Here is a 17,768-nt window from a genome sequence, read left to right as displayed (position 1 = left end):
TCCATGTGCTGTGCGGATGCTTGTCATCAATATTGTATCGGAGAGTACTTATGTGCAACACCTATTTAATGGGAGCTTTGGTAGCGTCTCGTGTCAAAGTAGAATTTGGGACCGCCTCAGGTAAGAAGTTGTGAATAGCAGACACCACCTTCAAGTTTCTCATCACAAAGCCGAGGAATCTACCATCATCCACAATGTCCATTGGGGCATACCTAACTCCCTTCGGAACATATGGATTTCCAATCTGCTCCAGATGAACTTCCTCTCCTTCATAGTTCACCCAGAATGCTTTGAACTTCGGCCCATGCGAAGATATCAGGAAATGGAGTTTTTCACCCGTGTCTCGTGTCTTCCGCTGGCAAATTGATATCAGACGACGGTAGCAGTTTGCCCTATTAGTGTCAGGCCAAGGCGCCTGGGGATGCTCGCAGGCAATGGCACCCACCCAGGGCAACTGGGAGAGGTCATCTCCTGCCTGCATCCCACTAAGCAGGGAGTGGCGTGAAAGACCTATTACAGATAACGGCGTGTGACCTCCTGTTATACAGGGACCCAAAATTGAGCTTGGAAAAGTATGAGGGTGCGCCGGTATCTAAATCAAGGATATTTGCTTACGCCCATATGCGCCCGGCTTTCGGGTTTGAGAGAAAATGTGGCAGGATGTTGCGTGTCCAAATCTCGCGTGTGTGGAGATCATTCACCACTTTCTGTAATTGAACGGTACGTGGTGGATAGGTTTCTCGAAAAGTGATGTCTACGATTTGGTCCGGACGTGGTTTCATAAAATAGATCCTTGCGTTCATGGCAGGAGTGCCGTTGAGCATTGATGTATCGTTATTCGGATAAAGCTCTGGCGAGTTGCGGCCACAAGGGGAAACTAACCGCGTTACGCCGACTTCTTTCAATTCATTCGGTAATTACAGCCAGTTGACTCGTGGTTTAATTCCCCTGTGTTGATCCTATATTCCCTGCAGAGAAGATTAGGTACAGTAAGTGAGTGAATTGCGCGGCCGGAACAGCTCAACCTCATTCGAACATGTCGATGGAAGTGTGGAACAATCTGTTTGATACCGATATGTAGTAGTATACAGCCCTGAGAAATTGCTAAAACTGTCAAGGTGCGAGTCAGGTTCCATCTGCCAGGGCCTCTTCGCTGCCTTCCTGTATACGAGGGGACAGGAACCCTAGATCCACAGCGTTCATTCTCTTTTTCCCCTTCGTGTCCTCCGCATAATTCTCGTAAAAGTTTGTCTCATCTCTCCTTGACAGCCCAACCTCCTCTTGGTCGCCATCTCCGTCGATGCCTTCTCCCCGTCGACCAGGACCATCCCAGAAGTGGAAAGCTTGGCTGTGCACACCGTAGGAAGTCGGAACAACTTCCAGTAAGTCACCTCTCGCAATTTCAATTGCAGGTATCTCGCTCGCAGGCAACCCGATCAGATACGCGAGAAGACATCGGATGACAGAAGAGTGTCCGATAATCAAGAGGTCTTCTTTTTCACGTTCCAATTCAATCAAGATGGGTTCCAGGCGAACTAAAGCCAAAACGGATTTTCAGAACAAAGATAACACACATATATATACAAGAGGAAGTAGTATTACCAGATAAATCGTGATAGCTCTCAGCTCTGGGAGCGCGGAATGCGTATGGATCCTTGACGAATCTTGCCCACTCCTCGGGGTAGAACTTTCTCGCTTGATCTGGAGTAAGGCCGTCCCAGACCCCAGGATTGATCTCGCACATCTGCGTCTTCTCGATCACCTTGATTTTCAAAGACGAGCCAGTCGTGACTTTTGTTTCTGTCAGCTCCCCAGCTTCGTCAGTGGTTAACACATTCCGTGCAATCGCAGACTGTGGTGGCAAAGTGAGATGAGAGGAAACAAGAGGGAGCTGTTGCGGAATTGAAGTGGAGTGTGTTGGGGTCAGGAATGGCCAAGCGGTGTGATGGGCACGACGCCGAGTTGATGTCCATATCTAGTGAGCTGTCTTAAAACGAATCCGTACAATAAAGATCGAAGGCCACATACAACTAGGCGTCTATCATTAGGGTCGAACCCATTCTGCTCGAGCGATTTGGCACGCCGCTCAACCACGAACTCTCTCAGCCGCTCAGAGTATTCCCACCCAGCAGGAGAAAGATCCGAGTCGGCTTTGTAAGAATGTTCAATGAGTGATTGTCCAGACTGTCAGGATATTATGGATCAAGTGACAGCTATAGTATACCTTACTACCTACCCGAGCAAAGTAAATCATGCGGGGTCTGTTGTGGATATTCATGAGGAAGAAAACGATTCGCGACTGCTCATAGGATCAGTCATCCTAGAAAAACGACTTTGAATCTTCGCCTACCTGCAAATAACCACGAATGTTCTGCGCAGGGATTAATTAGGTCAACCGAAATGAAAGTGCGTCGGGACATACGTTGACCATGATCTTCTCGCCTACCTAATTTCAGCCGTGCGGGTGAGCCAAAAAATGAAAGAAGATTCGTATACATGGTAACACACATTTATTATACGGATAAATGGCCAAGTGGTTTCTTCAACCGTCTCGTACGACTTTTCGCGATCACGGATTCGTTCATAGTAATCTTCCACTGCTTTGTCTGGATCCCAGCCGCGATACTACACCAGATTCAGCAAAAAGGTAGCCAAGAAGGTGAGGGAGCTCACATCAGGAGAGGATATCTTGACGTTCCGGATATTAGTCTCTATAATCTCTTTGTTATCGCACACAGACTCTACATCGAAGGAAAATAAGCGACTGTTGCCCAATGAACATGGTGAGACATACCAAGGATGATCACATGAATTCCCTGCTTATCGTACTTCTCTGCCAAGGCCTGCCGCGTAGTTCGTGAACCATTATTGGCATCATAAATCACGACCTGTCCACCGGCCCCAAAGAAGTCCTCGATGAGCTTTTCGCAGCCATCCGACACCATCTTGCGCAATGCCATGGTCTCTGGACTCTTCTCGCCTGTTGCCGGTAGCGATTCATACAGGGCTTGGAATATTGAATGTATGCGCACCTAACGTGAAGTAATCTGGCGGCAGTTTCTTGGCACCACCAAGGGTCTTCCGTCGATAGTCACCTAGAGATACGACCTGAGTCTTCACGCCCATCCATCTGAGATAACGTTCGAGCGCGCGAGAAATGTGGGTTTTGCCACGAGCGGGTAAGCCAACTGTTAAGATGAGAATCTTTCCAGCATGAAACAGCAAGCCTGAGGCTGTTGTGTAGAGGGGTGCCGCCATGCTTCGATGCTTCAATTACTTTGGTTGGATATATGTACTACCTCGCCTGATGCGGGGATTGGCGTTGGTACACTCAAGGAAAGGTCGATATCCATTTACGCAGTCACTTATCTTATCTCCCACGGCAATTAGGTTTGGTACTTAACGTTTAACTTAACCGAAAATTACAGTACGTTCTTTCATATCATCCCTTCCAGCTTCAAGCAATTCTAGTATCACTTTCACCACATCTCTCCTCGCCTTCGACAATCCACTGTCCGTAATATCGAGCTCTGTCGATGCGTCTGTACAGACAGCGTAATTAAACTCTCTTCGTCAACGTCATGGCCGAGTCAAGCACGCCGACAACACGGAGAGATAGAAAACAAGAGGCGATGTTGAACTCACCGGTAGTTAGCGCACCCCGTCAGATGAAGGAGAAGGATCCGCCACCATGTGGTGCACAGCATCACCAGGATGTACTTTGGGAAGGCAAGGAATTGACCGGTTGTGTTGGTCCGAGGACGGCGTACACATTTTCTCCGCGTCGTATGATGGGAAGGTGCTCGTTGTTTCTCAGGGCTACGTCGATGCTGTCAACTCCCTCCGTCTTTCCCCTGATGAGAGCCATCTTTTTGGCGCAGCACTGACTACTCGGTTCGCATCTAGGACCTCATGACCAATCAGCCAGTCGGAGACCCACTCTTACACGACGACGAAGCTTGGGCTGTTTCCATATCCCTTAATGGTGCCCTGCCTTGGATGGAAAGATATATGTATGGTGCCTAGATGCAGCACTCAAAACGGTCATGTGAGTGTATTTATTCATTGTTATGGTCATTTATAAGTGGCTTTCTGTTGCCGTTCAGAGTGTGGATGAGAGCGATGCAAAACCCGATGCAAAGCTGAAGGCAAGTCGTCGGCGTTTCCCTCTTGTGCTGTATCTCACTTCTCTACCAGGGACATTTTGTATGCTAGTCATGTCTGCAAGCAGCAACCTATCAACAGAGGCCTGTCGAGATATGTCAGTGCAGTTTTTGTTCCGAAGCTGTCTGACAAGTGGTATAGGGCAGTGACTTCTGATACCAACTATTCCTCGTCTACTCTTCGCTGAGTTTTAGCACTCGACCTCAAAATATGCCACGATCAGTACCGCTCAAGCCCCGGCGTTGGAATTTCAACTCATTTCCAAGAGGAAAATACACGCATTGTTGAAGTAGCTGCCGGCTGCAAGAAAATATAAGCGGCTTCCATCGCTCCTTTTGATATGGTGGAAATTAATACATTTGCAAAGAATTTTTGTTTCTCCTCCCACCGCAACAAAATTGGCCCGCGCAGCAGCGGCTGCATATTAGGTGTGCGACATACGAGTTGCATTGAGGCTGGTAGTTCGATGCAAGGAGCTGTGTCGGGAACACAAGTGTCTCAAGAACGCCTGATGTAAGGGGAAAGACTGCAAGGGGAACCAAGGCCAGACCTCTATAGCGGGAGGCTACGGCTTTCTCTATCCAGGACCGACTACACAGGACTACCGACCACGGGCCAGGACTCCTGCTACTCACTGCGCCAGGACCCTGGCACTCCCGACGACCTGCGCTAGACCATCCTGGTACACCGACGGAAACGCATGCAGGTCAATCTCAGGCTGCGTCAGGGATACGAGTGTTTCAAGGGCACCCGACCACAACGCAAGGTGCAGGTGATGGGGTGGGAGATGTTTCTTGTGAAGCAGTGAGCTGCTGTGGATTTTTCTTTGGAGTTTCCTTTGGTCGTCATCGTTGTCGCATCTCACATCAGTCATGAGGCTATTAAAATAGTACTTAGTATTGTTATGCATCCAGTGGAGAATGAAACCAAAAAGAAACTCAGCTGGGCAAGTAAATGCTGGGCTGAGGATTTCCCATTAGCCGACTTGAACGACTGACCTCGTCATTACTAGTGACGCGCTCTACCAACTGAGCTAAACGGGACACACTCCTTCGAGGCGCTCATGCAACCATATCCGCTTGGCTCTTTAATAGTACACTATAAGTACTAAGTCTTAATAGTAGTCTCCCCCAGACAGACAGACCAAGTATTACACAGATGAAAACAGTTGTTCCTTCTATGTCAGAGCTTACTGCGTGGCTCCTCTCACTGCTCCTGCGTAATGTAGCGTTGCTTGCCACCACACTATCATCCCAAGTCCCAGCAGACCGTGGAATGTACCCCATACAACCTCAGGTGTAAGATTCACGCTATAAGGTGGTCATTCGAATCACCTTGGAAGAACAAGTAAAAGAACACGCACGACTCTAAGAAGGGACCTAGGGTATGAGGGATGAACCTGGGAGTCTGAAACAGAATTGTTGATACTACGCTGTGGTAAACGCAGAATCCTATTGCGAGTGCACGCTTTCCGGGAAGAAATTCTGGTTGGAAAACGTTATTCGCTTCATATTTCTTGAAGCAGCGCGCGGATGATACCTGGTAAAGGATATGCCAGGAAAGCGGTAATGCAGGATCCAGTGACCAACGCGGAATACAACTGGGTGGTGTGAATAGCTATACGCGTGATGAATCTTGAGATAGGCAAACCTTCAACATGACTACCGTGGTGTTGTTCATCTGTAGAAAGGGAAGGCTCTGTGGGGACCAGAACGCCTGGAGGGCCAGCGGTGCCTCCAACGCGATATGGAGCAGGAATACAGCAGATCTAGTGAATGTGAGGCGCATCTTTGGTATAACAGAGCCTTACTTACAGCGGGCTGCGTGCAGCGTGCACAGACATGATGAATCAAGTGACAACTAGTCCTGTGAAGGTAAAGTGGGACTGAGCAGCGGGAAATTGACAAGTGAACCTTCCCACTTCGTTACGTAAACAAGGTTGGCTTATCTGCTTGGTGCCTGAACTGACGCTTGGAGAGTTAAAACGCATGGCTCAAAAGTTACAAACCCACGACCGAGGCGGGTCTTTCCGAAGGATTTTCGCGGTCAATCACTTTGTTTTAATTTGGCAAAGTCGCCGATCAAAGAAATAGTCTCCAGACTCCCGTAGCCTACCTGCAAGGATAAGCTACACACCCGACTTATAAGTAGTTCATTGAGCCGGAAGTCCACTTGATTAAACCTTTGTTTAGAAAGAATAACTATACATATTTTGACAAGGGAATTAGTTGACATAGACCAGTAGCCTACCTTTCACTCTTCAGCATCGTCCGCATCGTCCCCCTCCGCAACGGCACCAAGTGATGATTGGCGGAAAGTCGAATAAGCTTCAATGGCATCGAGATCCTGTTCTAGATCTATATGTTCCCCTCCAGCTGCATCTCCAGCAATAACACGCAGTCTCGACACCTCTTTCCTCAGATTCTCTATTTCACTATCTCGACGCTCTACCCGACCCTTGAGCGTTCGAATAAAATCGTTCCCGACTCTGAGCAGCTGTAGCTTGCTGACACCTTTATTTGGACCATCCCCACCAGCTTTTGGTGGTCCTCTGGGGGGTAAAGCACCCGGAAGGATCGGTTCATCAGGGAAGTTTTCATCGGAAGGTAGCGGAACTGGTGGGAGTAAAATGCGCAGATCGTCATACGCAGTCTTCAGCGAATCACGGCGCTTTTGTTCGGCGTCCTTGTGCGACTTGCGATTAGGAATAGGAGGTGAGAGTGCAGAAGAGCCTGCATTTACAGATGATGGCGTGCCAGCTGTTAACAAGCAGAAGTTCACACCAAACATTTCAACAATATTTAAAACGAGAACGTACCTGGTAAGATTAACTTGGGCCCAGGACTGATGAACGGTAGTGCGCTCTTCTTGGATCCTCTGCTTGATGCACCGCTATCGGGCGCTATCCTGACCCTAGCAGGTTCTTTTGCTCTATCAGATTTCTGAGACGTGGGTGCTGCGATAGTAGTGAGGCTACTGCTAATACCCAGACGGCCAAGATTCATTATGCTTGCGGGAGTGACCGGGGTCATTGGCGATGTCGCTTCAGGAGTGCTCGGTGATGCAGAATTGGGAGGGGATTGGCGAGGTCCCGGAGGCGCGGGGGGCGGCATCGACAAGTCGACAGGAGAAGGTGAATCTGTCTCCATGATGGTGCTATTCATGCGGGACTTTGTGGAGCGTAGAAGAGGGGTATTTGTTGCGCTCTTGGCATGCCTTGCGGATTGTTTCACTGTTGATGCCGGAGAAGTCGTGGAGGGTCCCCGCTTTCGCACCGCACGCGCCGCATCTTCTGCACTTGGTGATATCGTGCGCTTATTTGGGGGACGTTGGTTATGGTATGCCTCAAGCCAGGGGCTCGTCAACGGAGAAATGTCAATGTCGAGGTCTGGAGGCGGCATGGGAGGGCTTGTGTGATGGAAGACTATGTTGGCAGGTGCGGAGCTAGAACCTGGATGGCGCGTGTCGCGAAGATATTGCGGGGAGACGGAAACGTCATGGGGAGAGGGGAGGGAAACAGGGTCAAGCGTATGGGATGAGTACACGTCCTGAGGAGGATTGGGGTATTGTGAACCAATACGGTTGAGGAACTCTGGATTAGGCAGGGGGCGGAGCTCCGTGGAAGACACTACGATTGCAATGAGGGGTCAACCTGGAGGCAAATCAAAGGAATCTCACTTGGAGTCGGAAGGCCACTGAACGATGCAATCTGATCCCTTGCGGGCTCGACGCTGGTATCATGCGTGTTGAGGGCTGACTGTCCGCTGATAAGGGCAAGCTGATGGTGGTTATACTTTAGCATGACGTTCAAATCACACTGCTGTGCATCTGCACCAGACAAGATGGGAGAACGTGAAGGAACAGGAGTGTTAACTCACCTGCTGCTGAAAAATTTGATTCTGAATTTGATTTTGAAGTTGCTGCAGCTGGTGCAGCTGAGTAAGCTTGTACTGTTGTTCAAAAATGACCTGAGGTGTAAGGCTCGTGGAACTGGGCAGGGCCGGAAGTGACGTGTTGTCCATGCCCTGCATAGACATGAGATTGTTCATAGCCATAAGATCTAATTGTTGATTGAAAGGAGGGTTGGCGGTTCCAGTAAAGTTGAGCATCCCAGAATTCGAACGTTGACTGGGACCGTGTACAGCAGCTGCGTTCATAACTTCGTTCTGCTGAGAGTCATGGCCTCGTTGTTGGTCAGAGGAAGATTCCGGAAACAGAAAGGCCAAAAAGTCCTTCTGGAGGTTCAAATTGTTATCTTGACGACTTGAGTCCATTTTCAAGCCTAATACCAGCGTGATACCAAAGAGCTTTCAGGATCGTCTGCTGTCGCAGAAGGGCAAGCAACAAAACGGCAAATTTAGGAACAGCGTTGTCTTTGCAGAGTGCGAAGGCCAAGAACAAAAATGGAAAATCTAATCTCAATCACACCATTGACAACCCCCCATCAAGTCTATTTTAATGTCACATCAACCCCTCCGTTTATTATATAATACATTTCCCGAGCAACTCGCGTTCTTTGTCGACGCGACTGACCTTGCACCTCCCCTAGTTTGCTATCAGCCTATCACTAGATTTTTGAATATCATGTCTGCACGAGACCGTCCTCAAGCACGTATCACTTCTTACCATGGCGCAAAGCGGAATCTTCTCGGAAACCAAGCTGGAAATGTGCCACCTGCATGGCGGGACAGCAAGGACAAGCAGAAAGAACGAGGAAGCAAGATTCTGCTCAGCAGGCTCCCTGTAGATGTTGGAGAAACAGAAGTCGAAGTGCGTGGTTATCCCAACATCCACCTGAAAGGCACAGGACCACAAGCCACTGTTCATAGGAACTGTTCAAGAAGACCATAGGTCCTTTGAAAGAGTGCTTCGTGATATACAATACACAAGGGCGCTCGAAAGGGATGGCGGTAATAACGTTCCAGCGCCCAGGAGATGCAGCCGCAGCTCGTGAGAAGTATGATGGTAAACTCATCGACGGCAGTAAGCCATTTAAACTTGCTCCTCTTGTCCATTCGGCCCGTTTATATGGATTTTGTGCCTAGGACGTCCAATAAAGATCGAAATAATTGTTGATTCGGATGATGCCGCAGGGTCTGCAGGGTCTACACCTACGTCTCCAGTTCCTTCGCTACTAGGACGCATCGGAAATTTCGCGGGTACTCTTAAGAGTGGCCCCCTTGCTCCTCAGAGTCAAACACTGAACACAAACGTCTCGCCCGTGTAAGATATTCTTTTTAACTGTTTTCCTGAATTTATTGATGGAATCCGATTTTTCAGGCCCCTTCAAAAAATCGTAGTAGCACCGCGCACTGTTCAGACTGCTGGAACGAAAGCCGTGTCAAGGCGCCGCAAGAGGGGCCCACGACGCATAAATAAATCAAATGTTTCCAAAAAGTCTGTTGCTGAACTGGACCAGGATATAGAGGAATATAGAGCTGCCGCTGGTGGTCATCAAGAGAGCGGTGACCAGTAGTTCATGCGTCTTTACCTGAGAAGTCTGGGCGAACATATCACCGATCCATCCCCCTATATTGTACAACTCGCTATTCGTTTGAGAGCCGGACTATAATGAGATAATTTAATTGGTTTCTCGAGGTGTAACCCGCCGTCCGGTTTTTTTTGCGCAAGACTTTTCGAAATATTGAACACCCATCAATTAAGTCGACAAATCCTGTCCGGTTACATAGCTCTACTTGTTCTGTGCACCCGTGTGGAGCAGAATTTCGAGAGGACCCGCACTACGGTACCTCCTAGCCTTTTCCTAGCCCCAGTTTTGTTGAATATTACAACCGTGGTCTAAATACATACCCTTTATAAATGGATCGGGAAAGATGCGTTACACTGGTTTTGACATACGTATTTGAAGGCAACCCATTTGTATATTCCTTTGTGAAAGTGGTGAGGACTATGATCTGTTTTTCCCGGAAAGGTCGAACCCCCTCGGAGCTCACATATCATCCGCTATTGAATTTTCCGACGGGAGGTTATGCCCCGTTCCATGTGTTCCCTACAAGTAATATTAATGTGTCTTCGCACGGCATACCGGAAGGTCCCGTTGAAAAACAATACAGTGCGGTACTTACAAGTAGCAAAAATCCAGCCACAGCGCAGCAATATGTCACCTTTCGAACAGCCAGCCATCTGCCCTGAGAAAACTCATGTGAGCCAGGTGGACGCATCCCTGGATAGTGATATGTGTGTAATCAAAAAAAAAAATTAAGGAGGCTGTACCACATTGAAACCGAGATCTTTGGTCTATTAATCTCGCACTCTGACAAATATTATTGTGATCCCAAGATGGATGAGAGCATACTCGGTGGCAACATCCGGCACTTCGCTGGCAGCGCCGGACACCAAGGATAGAAGCAATAGGCGGGGATGTGTTTCTACCCCGCCGTATTATCGCCACTTTCCCCTAAACTCAAATCAATCGATAATCTGTCAAGAAACGCCAGTGCCACAATAAGTAGATGTCGATAAAGTGCAAAAGCGGTCGAGACTCGTGACGAGACAATTCAATCCACATCACGTTGTCTCGAAGTGTTGTAACCCCGGGCGGTCGTCATGCAACAACTCGCTTGTTCTGGGGCCAATGACGTTTCGTCGAAATCAAAGCAAAGCAAAAACAAAAAATGAGCCGGGCGTTGTCTTTTTAGGACCATTTAATATCCTTCATCATCGGTAAGGGTTTTGAAGGGTTTAACAGGTCAAGGAACCAGTGACCTCTGTCGCATAGATTTCCTGCTCGATTGGTCGCAGGGAGGGCTACACCAGACTGCTGAAAACATGCCGCAAGCATATTATTTCGCAGGACATCGCCTACGAGAGTAAACAGATTTATTTTTAAAAAATGTGTCACCTGCACTATTGTGTTCCGCCTGAAACTCGGCAAATTCTTGTACAACACGCGAGCCGCACGCGAGCCTCGAGGCTGTGATTGGCGTCCTTCAAGATCTGTCTCATTGAATTTTAGTGAATATGAGTGGAGTCGACTTACGTTCTCCAAAATGAAGGTCCACGTTCATTCACGTGTATCTGCTCCACCATGACGGAAGCAGAGTTGCTTAGGTATTAGGCCTCGTTGTGCCCCATAGGGAAGTACATCGTCGCGGAGTGATGGATTCTCCAAGCACACGCCATAGGCGTGTGTCAGTGCGTGATTTACGGTGGTAAAGAAGACCTACTGAAAACTACAAAGTAGGACAGATCTAGAGCTAGTGCGTAAATTGGCGACCGTCTTAATAATTCGATTAAAAGGCGCGCTCGACAACTACGGCATGCCGCAATAACGCCGTGAGGCCCATCCGTTTGTCGTGGAGGATGCGCGGGAGGGACTCGGGATCTGGAAGACCTTCTTTGTTCTTCGGGGCTTGAATGGATCCTAACGGCGAGTGCCCGGATGCGGCGAGCCGTAGGTATATTTTTACTGACTGAAGTCAAATGGACCACCAGTAAGCACCTATCAAGAATCAAGATGCTGTAGAAGCTCTGTTAGAAAAATCAGCACCATTCAGGGGATGTTAATTTCATCTGATTGCGATGGATAAGAGTATTATAACCAATCTTAGTACACAATAGAGCAAGATTAGAAACATGGCGGGAGCGCAGTTCCTGGAATGTTCCCAGACCATATCAGCGTTGGACCAAAAACGTGCAAGGCTGCACAGCAGCTGCCACATCAGGCTGTTTGGTCAAGCTCAAGAGGGAAAATGACTTATATCTTTTGTTTGGGCCACTGGTCTGGCGTAGGCCGGTGACCAGGATCGTATAGAATGATCATGTTTCTAGGGACTTCCAAGGAAGCGTGGAAGGTTCCGTGATTGATATGGTTGTGGTGTGGAAGAATCAACGATGATTTGTTTGTGGGTGCTTATCCTTTTGCCGTAAGTGTACAACAAGCAATGAGAATTACTTTAAAACACGACTCCACTGCGCCTTTCTTTTATACCTCCCCCTACTCCATGCCCCTCTCAACAACAAGTCGTTTGGTTCCCCACCACCAGCCAATGTTTCTGGCGCATAAACGGCAACGCCGCACCGCTACTAGTGTCCTCGCTGGCGATTTCGATCTTCGACCTCCCCGGGATGTGCTCACTAGCCTACTCAATGGCGTAGCACCTTACAAGGAAGTTGAGAAAGAGGAAGAGACGCGTAGAACAAAAAAGAAAGAGAAGAGGGAACGTCTGAAGGAGAAACAAAGGACAAAAGCGACCTCCAAGGTTCCAGAGAAACCTATCAAAGTGGAGAGTGCCACTGCACCTCCACCTGCGCCCATCGTAGCTATCCAATCAATCAGTGCCCCTGCCGTGCAGACCTCTTCTTTCTGGCGCGCCCGCGGGACGAGTCACCGACCTACTATACACATTGCGACCATGCAGCGCTCTGTATCAGTTACACCGCCTCCAATGGCATCTTCCCCACAGTCTACCCCCGGACCGTCAGTTTCTTCGGCTACATCCCGTACATCATCGAAGCGCCCCCGCACGCCTGCAGATGACTACCCCGATTCCGATGCCTTCATCCATTACAGAAGCGCTCCACAACCACGGAAAAAAAGAATTGCTGTGAAGAAGGGCTGGAAGGGTTGGGTGGAGGGTTCGCCAGCGCCGTCCGAGAAGCTCATCAATCTGGATGCAGTTCCTGTGCTACAGGAGAGACGCACACGCAGTGGCAAAAGTTTCGACGCAATAGGTGTTGGAAAGGATGGTTGGGTATAAATGGTCTGATATTTCACCGCCTTCCATGCCGCTGTAAAATATGATCTGATGGACGTTCTATAGCTCCTTACACACAGCATCATACCTCTGCCCTTCTCATCGCGATGCCCCTTGAAATCATACTGATACCAGCCCACGGGTCGGAAGGATTTCGTCCGAATTGCAACTTACCCCCTTTGGTATATTCCCCACCATCTTAACTGGTTCCTTACACCTCTATCTCGCTCATCTCAATAACTATAGCTACAGTATATGCACACATATCAATTTTGGTCCTAGTTCTGTATTTGTTGTATCGCCTGGTTTTAACATACAATCTTGTCGTCTTCCGTTGTTTGGTCGGGTGTCATGGTGTTGGCTTTCTTTATCTAGCTACCAGCCTTTCTGGGTTTTCTTTGCTAAATATATGTATGTATGATGACCGATTTTGATGTCGGCCGATGAATGAAATTCCTAATAACCTGGGATTGTGCTTTCACGGTATCCAGTTTGCGAGCAGCATCGTATCCACGACTTAAACGGATGTTTCATGCAAGGAACGCCGATCCACTGCCCGGTCCAAACCGGATCTCCCTGCAATCGCGGAAGTTCCGTCAATATTTGCACTCACCAAGTCGTAGTGATTGATTGTGCCGAGATGCCGGAGGCTTTAGAATTCAATAAAGCCAAACAACCATGTTCATTCTAAGCAGTGTACTATACTTCGGTAATCCTTTTGTCACAAACCAACATCACACAACTGGAAGATCATAACAGCTGGTTCAATAGGACAACGCTTATTATAGGCGTTACGTTGCTTATCCTGCATTCCAATTGTCTCAGGTCACAGCGGAGCCCACTTCTCTCCATTTTCCCGGACCAAACTCCGGTCGGAAGCCATCAGCCCGTTTTGCTACCGACTGAATCCACAGTATTATATCTAATTAACGGTTCGCTCAAAATGATGTCTGTCATGTTACTTCCTGCGCTTCCATCCCCACCGTCATGGTTCCCTGGGCACATGAACCGATTCACGAAGCAGCTTCCAGCACTACTGTCCCGTACAGATGTTGTCCTGGAGCTCAGAGACTCTCGTCTGCCTCTCACTAGCATTAACAACAATCTAGAAGGTAAGCTTATCTCCTCCGGCCTACCTATTATTCGGTCCCGGTGCGTAGCCGTTTTGAGAAAGAAAAACATTATCTCGGTCTAGTTCCAGTTCCACCCTATAATTGCTCCCGCTGTCACCTATGTGACTATTTTCTTATCCAGAACTTGCTCCGTTCTTGCTCCGTTCTGGAATCACCCTATTTTACGACGGGTAGCATTATCGGCCCTGATAAATTCTATTTTTGACAGGTGCTATCAACAAATGGAGGGCCGAGCGGGGCCACCACTCCACCCATGTCACTCCTATTTCTCCCACTACATCTGGGAAGTCGTCCCTAGGGTATGGTGGCCCAATCTGCGAACGTATCGTGGTCTTAAACAAGCGTGACTTCGTCCCTGAATGGGGCGTCGAGGTAATTTCTTGCCTCCCCTGTTTATCGTGCTGTCTCATCCCCCTTTAAACGCAGCCCTTTAAGAGAGCCATGAAAACAAAATTTCCTGATCAAACGGTGCATTTTGCTTCTTGTAATAAACCGCGAGACATACGATCCCTGAGCGAGATGCTCATAAGTATGTGGCTGATTTTCTCGACATGTCTACCGTGTTTTTCTTGGCGCAATGGAGCTGACGAAAAATCTAGATATAGCCAAGAGGAACCCTCATGCAACTGAGATGAATGTTCTGGTGATTGGCATGCCTAATGTTGGCAAATCAACATTATTGAACTCCCTTCGCAATATGGGTATCCCAGGTCGTGAGTTTAAATCATACATTGGCCCCTCAAAATGAGTTAACCACATACACGCAGGGACGCCAAAGGCACTACAAACATCTGCACAGCCTGGCCATACACGCGCTATCTCGACCCGCCTTAAGCTCTCAGAAGATCCGCTCGTATATTCATACGATTCGCCCGGTGTAATGCTACCATTTCTTGGGAGAGGTGATCGGGGTGCAGAGCGAGGAGTCAAACTTGCTCTCATAGGTAAAATGTATTTTATCACCGGTGCACTTTTGGCTGACATATACTTCACCGCAGCCGGCATTAAAGAGGGCTTATATGACATCGAAGCGCTTGTTGCATACTTGCTGTATAGGCTGAACGTGCTAAATCCTATTTGTGCGTCTGCTGTACTGTCACTGCCTTGCGGTTCTGACACGATAGACATAGCGCCAGCATACTTGACACTTCTCCCGCCTGGTTCACGTCCATCTACAGATGCGGAAGATTTTTTGGAGCAACTTGCGATACGGCTTAATATGCTGTTACGAGGGGGCGAGAAGGATACCGTGAGAGCAGCAAAGTGGTTCGTAGAATGGTGGCGCAATGAAGGCGGTCTTGTATCTGCTTCGGTTCCAGAAAAGCTTCCGACGGGGTCGGATGGATTTCATGCACCGTTACTGCGACGTGGATGGGGTTTCGATTTCGAATGGACGGTGGATGCGTCTATAAATTCCACCGGCGGAGATTTTGAATCGACGGTGCAGATGAAAATGGAAGAGTGCATAGATGAATCAATCAGGGCAGCGAGCGAGGACGAGCGGTCAGGAGTCGGGATTAGTACAACCCAAGAGAGGAAACGTAGCTGGCAGGAGAAGCAGTCCATGCGTGCTGCGAAATCCAAGGCGAAGTTTGCTGCACGTAAAGCTGCATAATTATCCACGGTGTTTTCTACGGCACCCTACATTGCTTATGGTTTATTTGTAACCATATATTGTGTTTAGCTGCGCACAATGACAACGCACCCAATGCACCCTGTGAAATATCACTGCAGACACGTTGCCGCGGTGATCCGTGTGGTTCGGGGTGCAAAACTTGGTATACCCAACAAAGGCGATATTATATACACATGTACGACCATGACGTGACAGGTATGTGTATCCTAAAAATCCAAATAATCCTTCCCTGTCCCCCAGTTCTGCGCACTTGCGCCCGTCGTGCCATATGGATCCTCTGGCACATTACCCTCAGTCGTCTTAAAGGAGAACTCTCGCTTGAACTTTGCCTCAAGCGAGGATATCGTGGCGATGAGTTTCGTGCAGGCTTGCTCCAGGACAGCTTGCGGCGTCATGGTCCCATCCGTCTGGATTTTCAACAGGAAATAGGGATGTAGTGGATGAGGTACTTTGTATCCGGCAAAGAGCACTTGAGGCATCGAAAGAACTTGTCTGGAAGACAATTCACACACTCCAGGAGGTAGAACATGGGTGCTTAGTAGAGACGTACGCGCGAATCATGTTACCCAACGTATGGTCTTGCTTCACGATCTTGAAAGTGGCTGCATTGGGTATTTTGGTGTCTTCTGTGACTTCGACACTGTGACCCATCTGTCAAGCGTCTGCTTTAAGATGCAATTGCAGAAACGCACGGTTTCTCGCCGTCTTCGAGGACAAAGAGCTCAAATCTGTTTGGCGCGTTCATAATGGCTGTAAGGAAGCACCGTGGAGACTTGTATAAGCTCGCAGTGGCGAGGAAGGGACACGGTAGTCACGAACATCGTTCAATTCAACACACAGTATGCGATGACAATTATCACGTAGAGCCCTGCTTTTTCTCCTATGCTCGCACCTACTATCACTGTCTCGGCCAGCAAATTTGTGTATATCTGGGGTAGAGGTCGTCAGAACCTCGAAACAAACACAAAAAGTATCAGAAAAATAAATTGTGTCCATAAGAAAGATTTTTCTTAGACAACATGCACCAAGATAGTACCAAAGGCCATCATTTGCGTGCTGATTGATGATGAAACTCACCTCAGGATATGCCCTGAAAAGATTGAGGCCGTGAAGGTGGTACAGGTAGGGGTTTGGCGCAAAGCCGACTTTTGAAACTCCGCTATAACCGCCGACAGTCCTGCATCGAGAAACTTAGAGGCAAGGTCACCGACATCAACACTTGCGCCTCAAGGTCAGTTCATGCTCGTTTATTACGCCCCGTTTATCCAGCAGGAGATTATACGCGACCGGAGCTGTCGAATGGAGGTGTCGTGGTGCTGAGAGATGATATCTTGCTGCTGGATGCATGGGGCCCGACTTGGATGCATCAGATTATTGATATTGGATGCTTGGTTTTACAGAAAATGCCGACCCATCTCTCAAAGACTCGCAAGCACCGTGGCCACGTCTCTGCCGGTCATGGTCGTGTTGGAAAGCACCGTAAACATCCCGGAGGTCGCGGTCTCGCTGGTGGTCAGCACCACCACCGGTGTGTTTGATTTGATATCAGGCTCTTTGCAGCGAATTAAATTTGATGACCCTCAGCACCAACTTCGATAAGTACCATCCTGGTTACTTCGGTAAAGTTGGTATGCGCCACTACCATTTGACCCGCAACGCACAATGGCGGCCTATCATTAACGTTGATAAACTATGGACGCTTGTGCCTGAAGCGGAAAAGCAAGGGTTGACGGAGGACTCTGAGGTTGTTCCTGTCATTGACACCCTCCAACATGGCTATGGAAAGGTGCTTGGTAATGGACAGTGAGTCGTGATCTACTTTGATCTCGTATAAATTCTGACTTTGAAGCAGACTGCCCAAGCTTCCTTTTATCGTCAAGGCACGTTTTGTTTCGCAGAAGGCAGAGTATGTTGAATGCGCTCCCTCATTCCTGAGAGTATACTCACGCAGTGCACAGAGCTAAAATTAAGGAGGCTGGCGGTGTCGTGTCGCTAGTGGCATAGGCTCCGAGTCCTATCATCATTGTTTTTTTTCTTTTACCTATCACACACCATGATACTATTATGACATGCTGCAATAAGAACGCCCATGCCTGAAACACGATAATTAATTGTGAA

At 48.5% G+C, this 17,768-nt stretch overlaps 8 protein-coding genes and 1 non-coding gene across 9 annotated transcripts; 4 read left to right on the top strand and 5 right to left on the bottom strand.

Moving 5' to 3' along the window:
• Positions 1–1,043: 1,043 nt before the first annotated feature.
• On the bottom strand, positions 1,044–3,330 carry F5147DRAFT_690628 (bifunctional 6-phosphofructo-2-kinase fructose-2,6-bisphosphate 2-phosphatase). The gene is made up of 10 exons (XM_041437086.1): positions 3,033–3,330; positions 2,795–2,980; positions 2,674–2,741; positions 2,509–2,625; positions 2,423–2,446; positions 2,351–2,371; positions 2,237–2,299; positions 2,029–2,184; positions 1,603–1,975; positions 1,044–1,535 (listed from the first exon to the last, which is right to left on the bottom strand). The coding sequence occupies exons 1-10, from the start codon at positions 3,256–3,258 to the stop codon at positions 1,126–1,128; spliced, it is 1,644 nt and encodes a 547-aa protein (XP_041293739.1). The 5' UTR covers positions 3,259–3,330; the 3' UTR covers positions 1,044–1,125.
• A 1,804-nt stretch (positions 3,331–5,134) lies between these two features.
• Positions 5,135–5,207, bottom strand: F5147DRAFT_t73. The gene has a single exon. It is a non-coding gene; the product is annotated as a tRNA-Thr (tRNA).
• Positions 5,208–5,222: 15 nt separating this feature from the next.
• On the bottom strand, positions 5,223–6,141 carry F5147DRAFT_690619 (uncharacterized protein). Its single transcript, XM_041437085.1, has 6 exons — positions 6,086–6,141; positions 5,979–6,030; positions 5,815–5,932; positions 5,704–5,764; positions 5,528–5,648; positions 5,223–5,474 (listed from the first exon to the last, which is right to left on the bottom strand). Exons 2-6 carry the CDS (start codon positions 6,005–6,007, stop codon positions 5,354–5,356), a joined length of 450 nt encoding a protein of 149 aa, XP_041293738.1. The 5' UTR covers positions 6,008–6,030; positions 6,086–6,141; the 3' UTR covers positions 5,223–5,353.
• Positions 6,142–6,417: 276 nt separating this feature from the next.
• Positions 6,418–8,438, bottom strand: F5147DRAFT_575239 (uncharacterized protein; the record flags this gene model as incomplete). The annotated part of the gene is made up of 3 exons (XM_041431261.1): positions 6,418–6,923; positions 6,983–7,754; positions 8,043–8,438. 3 exons carry the CDS (start codon positions 8,436–8,438, stop codon positions 6,418–6,420), a joined length of 1,674 nt encoding a protein of 557 aa, XP_041293737.1.
• A 186-nt stretch (positions 8,439–8,624) lies between these two features.
• F5147DRAFT_690616 (uncharacterized protein) lies at positions 8,625–9,764 on the top strand. Its single transcript, XM_041437084.1, has 4 exons — positions 8,625–8,934; positions 8,994–9,147; positions 9,210–9,387; positions 9,445–9,764. The coding sequence occupies exons 1-4, from the start codon at positions 8,749–8,751 to the stop codon at positions 9,638–9,640; spliced, it is 714 nt and encodes a 237-aa protein (XP_041293736.1). The 5' UTR covers positions 8,625–8,748; the 3' UTR covers positions 9,641–9,764.
• Positions 9,765–12,011: 2,247 nt separating this feature from the next.
• On the top strand, positions 12,012–13,367 carry F5147DRAFT_690611 (uncharacterized protein). Its single transcript, XM_041437083.1, has 2 exons — positions 12,012–12,887; positions 12,948–13,367. The coding sequence occupies exon 1, from the start codon at positions 12,069–12,071 to the stop codon at positions 12,882–12,884; it is 816 nt and encodes a 271-aa protein (XP_041293735.1). The 5' UTR covers positions 12,012–12,068; the 3' UTR covers positions 12,885–12,887; positions 12,948–13,367.
• A 210-nt stretch (positions 13,368–13,577) lies between these two features.
• On the top strand, positions 13,578–15,772 carry F5147DRAFT_690608 (P-loop containing nucleoside triphosphate hydrolase protein). Its single transcript, XM_041437082.1, has 7 exons — positions 13,578–13,993; positions 14,223–14,386; positions 14,441–14,543; positions 14,614–14,727; positions 14,782–14,958; positions 15,013–15,093; positions 15,145–15,772. The coding sequence occupies exons 1-7, from the start codon at positions 13,825–13,827 to the stop codon at positions 15,627–15,629; spliced, it is 1,293 nt and encodes a 430-aa protein (XP_041293734.1). The 5' UTR covers positions 13,578–13,824; the 3' UTR covers positions 15,630–15,772.
• On the bottom strand, positions 15,773–16,800 carry F5147DRAFT_690604 (DNA-directed RNA polymerase). Its single transcript, XM_041437081.1, has 5 exons — positions 16,728–16,800; positions 16,470–16,579; positions 16,343–16,400; positions 16,201–16,290; positions 15,773–16,142 (listed from the first exon to the last, which is right to left on the bottom strand). The coding sequence occupies exons 3-5, from the start codon at positions 16,393–16,395 to the stop codon at positions 15,857–15,859; spliced, it is 429 nt and encodes a 142-aa protein (XP_041293733.1). The 5' UTR covers positions 16,396–16,400; positions 16,470–16,579; positions 16,728–16,800; the 3' UTR covers positions 15,773–15,856.
• A 26-nt stretch (positions 16,801–16,826) lies between these two features.
• F5147DRAFT_690598 (ribosomal protein L18e/L15P) lies at positions 16,827–17,749 on the top strand. The gene is made up of 5 exons (XM_041437080.1): positions 16,827–16,881; positions 17,051–17,178; positions 17,235–17,453; positions 17,503–17,556; positions 17,609–17,749. Exons 2-5 carry the CDS (start codon positions 17,054–17,056, stop codon positions 17,652–17,654), a joined length of 444 nt encoding a protein of 147 aa, XP_041293732.1. The 5' UTR covers positions 16,827–16,881; positions 17,051–17,053; the 3' UTR covers positions 17,655–17,749.
• Positions 17,750–17,768: the final 19 nt, after the last annotated feature.

Source organism: Suillus discolor (genome assembly GCF_016758755.1).
Source record: "Suillus discolor strain FC423 chromosome Unknown F5147scaffold_22, whole genome shotgun sequence".
In the NCBI taxonomy this organism is placed as follows: domain Eukaryota; kingdom Fungi; phylum Basidiomycota; class Agaricomycetes; order Boletales; family Suillaceae; genus Suillus; species Suillus discolor.
Note: the sequence above shows the minus strand (reverse complement) of the source record. Positions and strands in the feature narration are given on the sequence as shown.

Coding starts and splice junctions, on each gene's coding strand:
- F5147DRAFT_690628 (XM_041437086.1), bottom strand. CDS start 3,258: ATGGCGGCACCCCTCTACACAACAGCCTCAGGCTTGCTGTTTCATGCT. Junction 2,981..3,032: donor GCCAGATTACTTCACGTTAG/GTGCGCATACAT, acceptor TACCGGCAACAG/GCGAGAAGAGTCCAGAGACC. Junction 1,976..2,028: donor CTAATGATAGACGCCTAGTT/GTATGTGGCCTT, acceptor ACAGCTCACTAG/ATATGGACATCAACTCGGCG.
- F5147DRAFT_690598 (XM_041437080.1), top strand. CDS start 17,054: ATGCCGACCCATCTCTCAAAGACTCGCAAGCACCGTGGCCACGTCTCT. Junction 17,179..17,234: donor GGTGGTCAGCACCACCACCG/GTGTGTTTGATT, acceptor GATGACCCTCAG/CACCAACTTCGATAAGTACC. Junction 17,454..17,502: donor AAGGTGCTTGGTAATGGACA/GTGAGTCGTGAT, acceptor ACTTTGAAGCAG/ACTGCCCAAGCTTCCTTTTA.
- F5147DRAFT_690616 (XM_041437084.1), top strand. CDS start 8,749: ATGTCTGCACGAGACCGTCCTCAAGCACGTATCACTTCTTACCATGGC. Junction 8,935..8,993: donor TTGGAGAAACAGAAGTCGAA/GTGCGTGGTTAT, acceptor CACTGTTCATAG/GAACTGTTCAAGAAGACCAT. Junction 9,388..9,444: donor AACACAAACGTCTCGCCCGT/GTAAGATATTCT, acceptor CCGATTTTTCAG/GCCCCTTCAAAAAATCGTAG.
- F5147DRAFT_690604 (XM_041437081.1), bottom strand. CDS start 16,395: ATGAACGCGCCAAACAGATTTGAGCTCTTTGTCCTCGAAGACGGCGAG. Junction 16,291..16,342: donor CTCGAAGACGGCGAGAAACC/GTGCGTTTCTGC, acceptor GATGGGTCACAG/TGTCGAAGTCACAGAAGACA. Junction 16,143..16,200: donor TTGGGTAACATGATTCGCGC/GTACGTCTCTAC, acceptor ATTGTCTTCCAG/ACAAGTTCTTTCGATGCCTC.
- F5147DRAFT_690611 (XM_041437083.1), top strand. CDS start 12,069: ATGAGAATTACTTTAAAACACGACTCCACTGCGCCTTTCTTTTATACC.
- F5147DRAFT_690608 (XM_041437082.1), top strand. CDS start 13,825: ATGATGTCTGTCATGTTACTTCCTGCGCTTCCATCCCCACCGTCATGG. Junction 13,994..14,222: donor CATTAACAACAATCTAGAAG/GTAAGCTTATCT, acceptor TATTTTTGACAG/GTGCTATCAACAAATGGAGG. Junction 14,728..14,781: donor CAATATGGGTATCCCAGGTC/GTGAGTTTAAAT, acceptor ACATACACGCAG/GGACGCCAAAGGCACTACAA.
- F5147DRAFT_690619 (XM_041437085.1), bottom strand. CDS start 6,007: ATGTCTGTGCACGCTGCACGCAGCCCGCT. Junction 5,933..5,978: donor CACGCTGCACGCAGCCCGCT/GTAAGTAAGGCT, acceptor CACATTCACTAG/ATCTGCTGTATTCCTGCTCC. Junction 5,765..5,814: donor CCACGGTAGTCATGTTGAAG/GTTTGCCTATCT, acceptor CACACCACCCAG/TTGTATTCCGCGTTGGTCAC.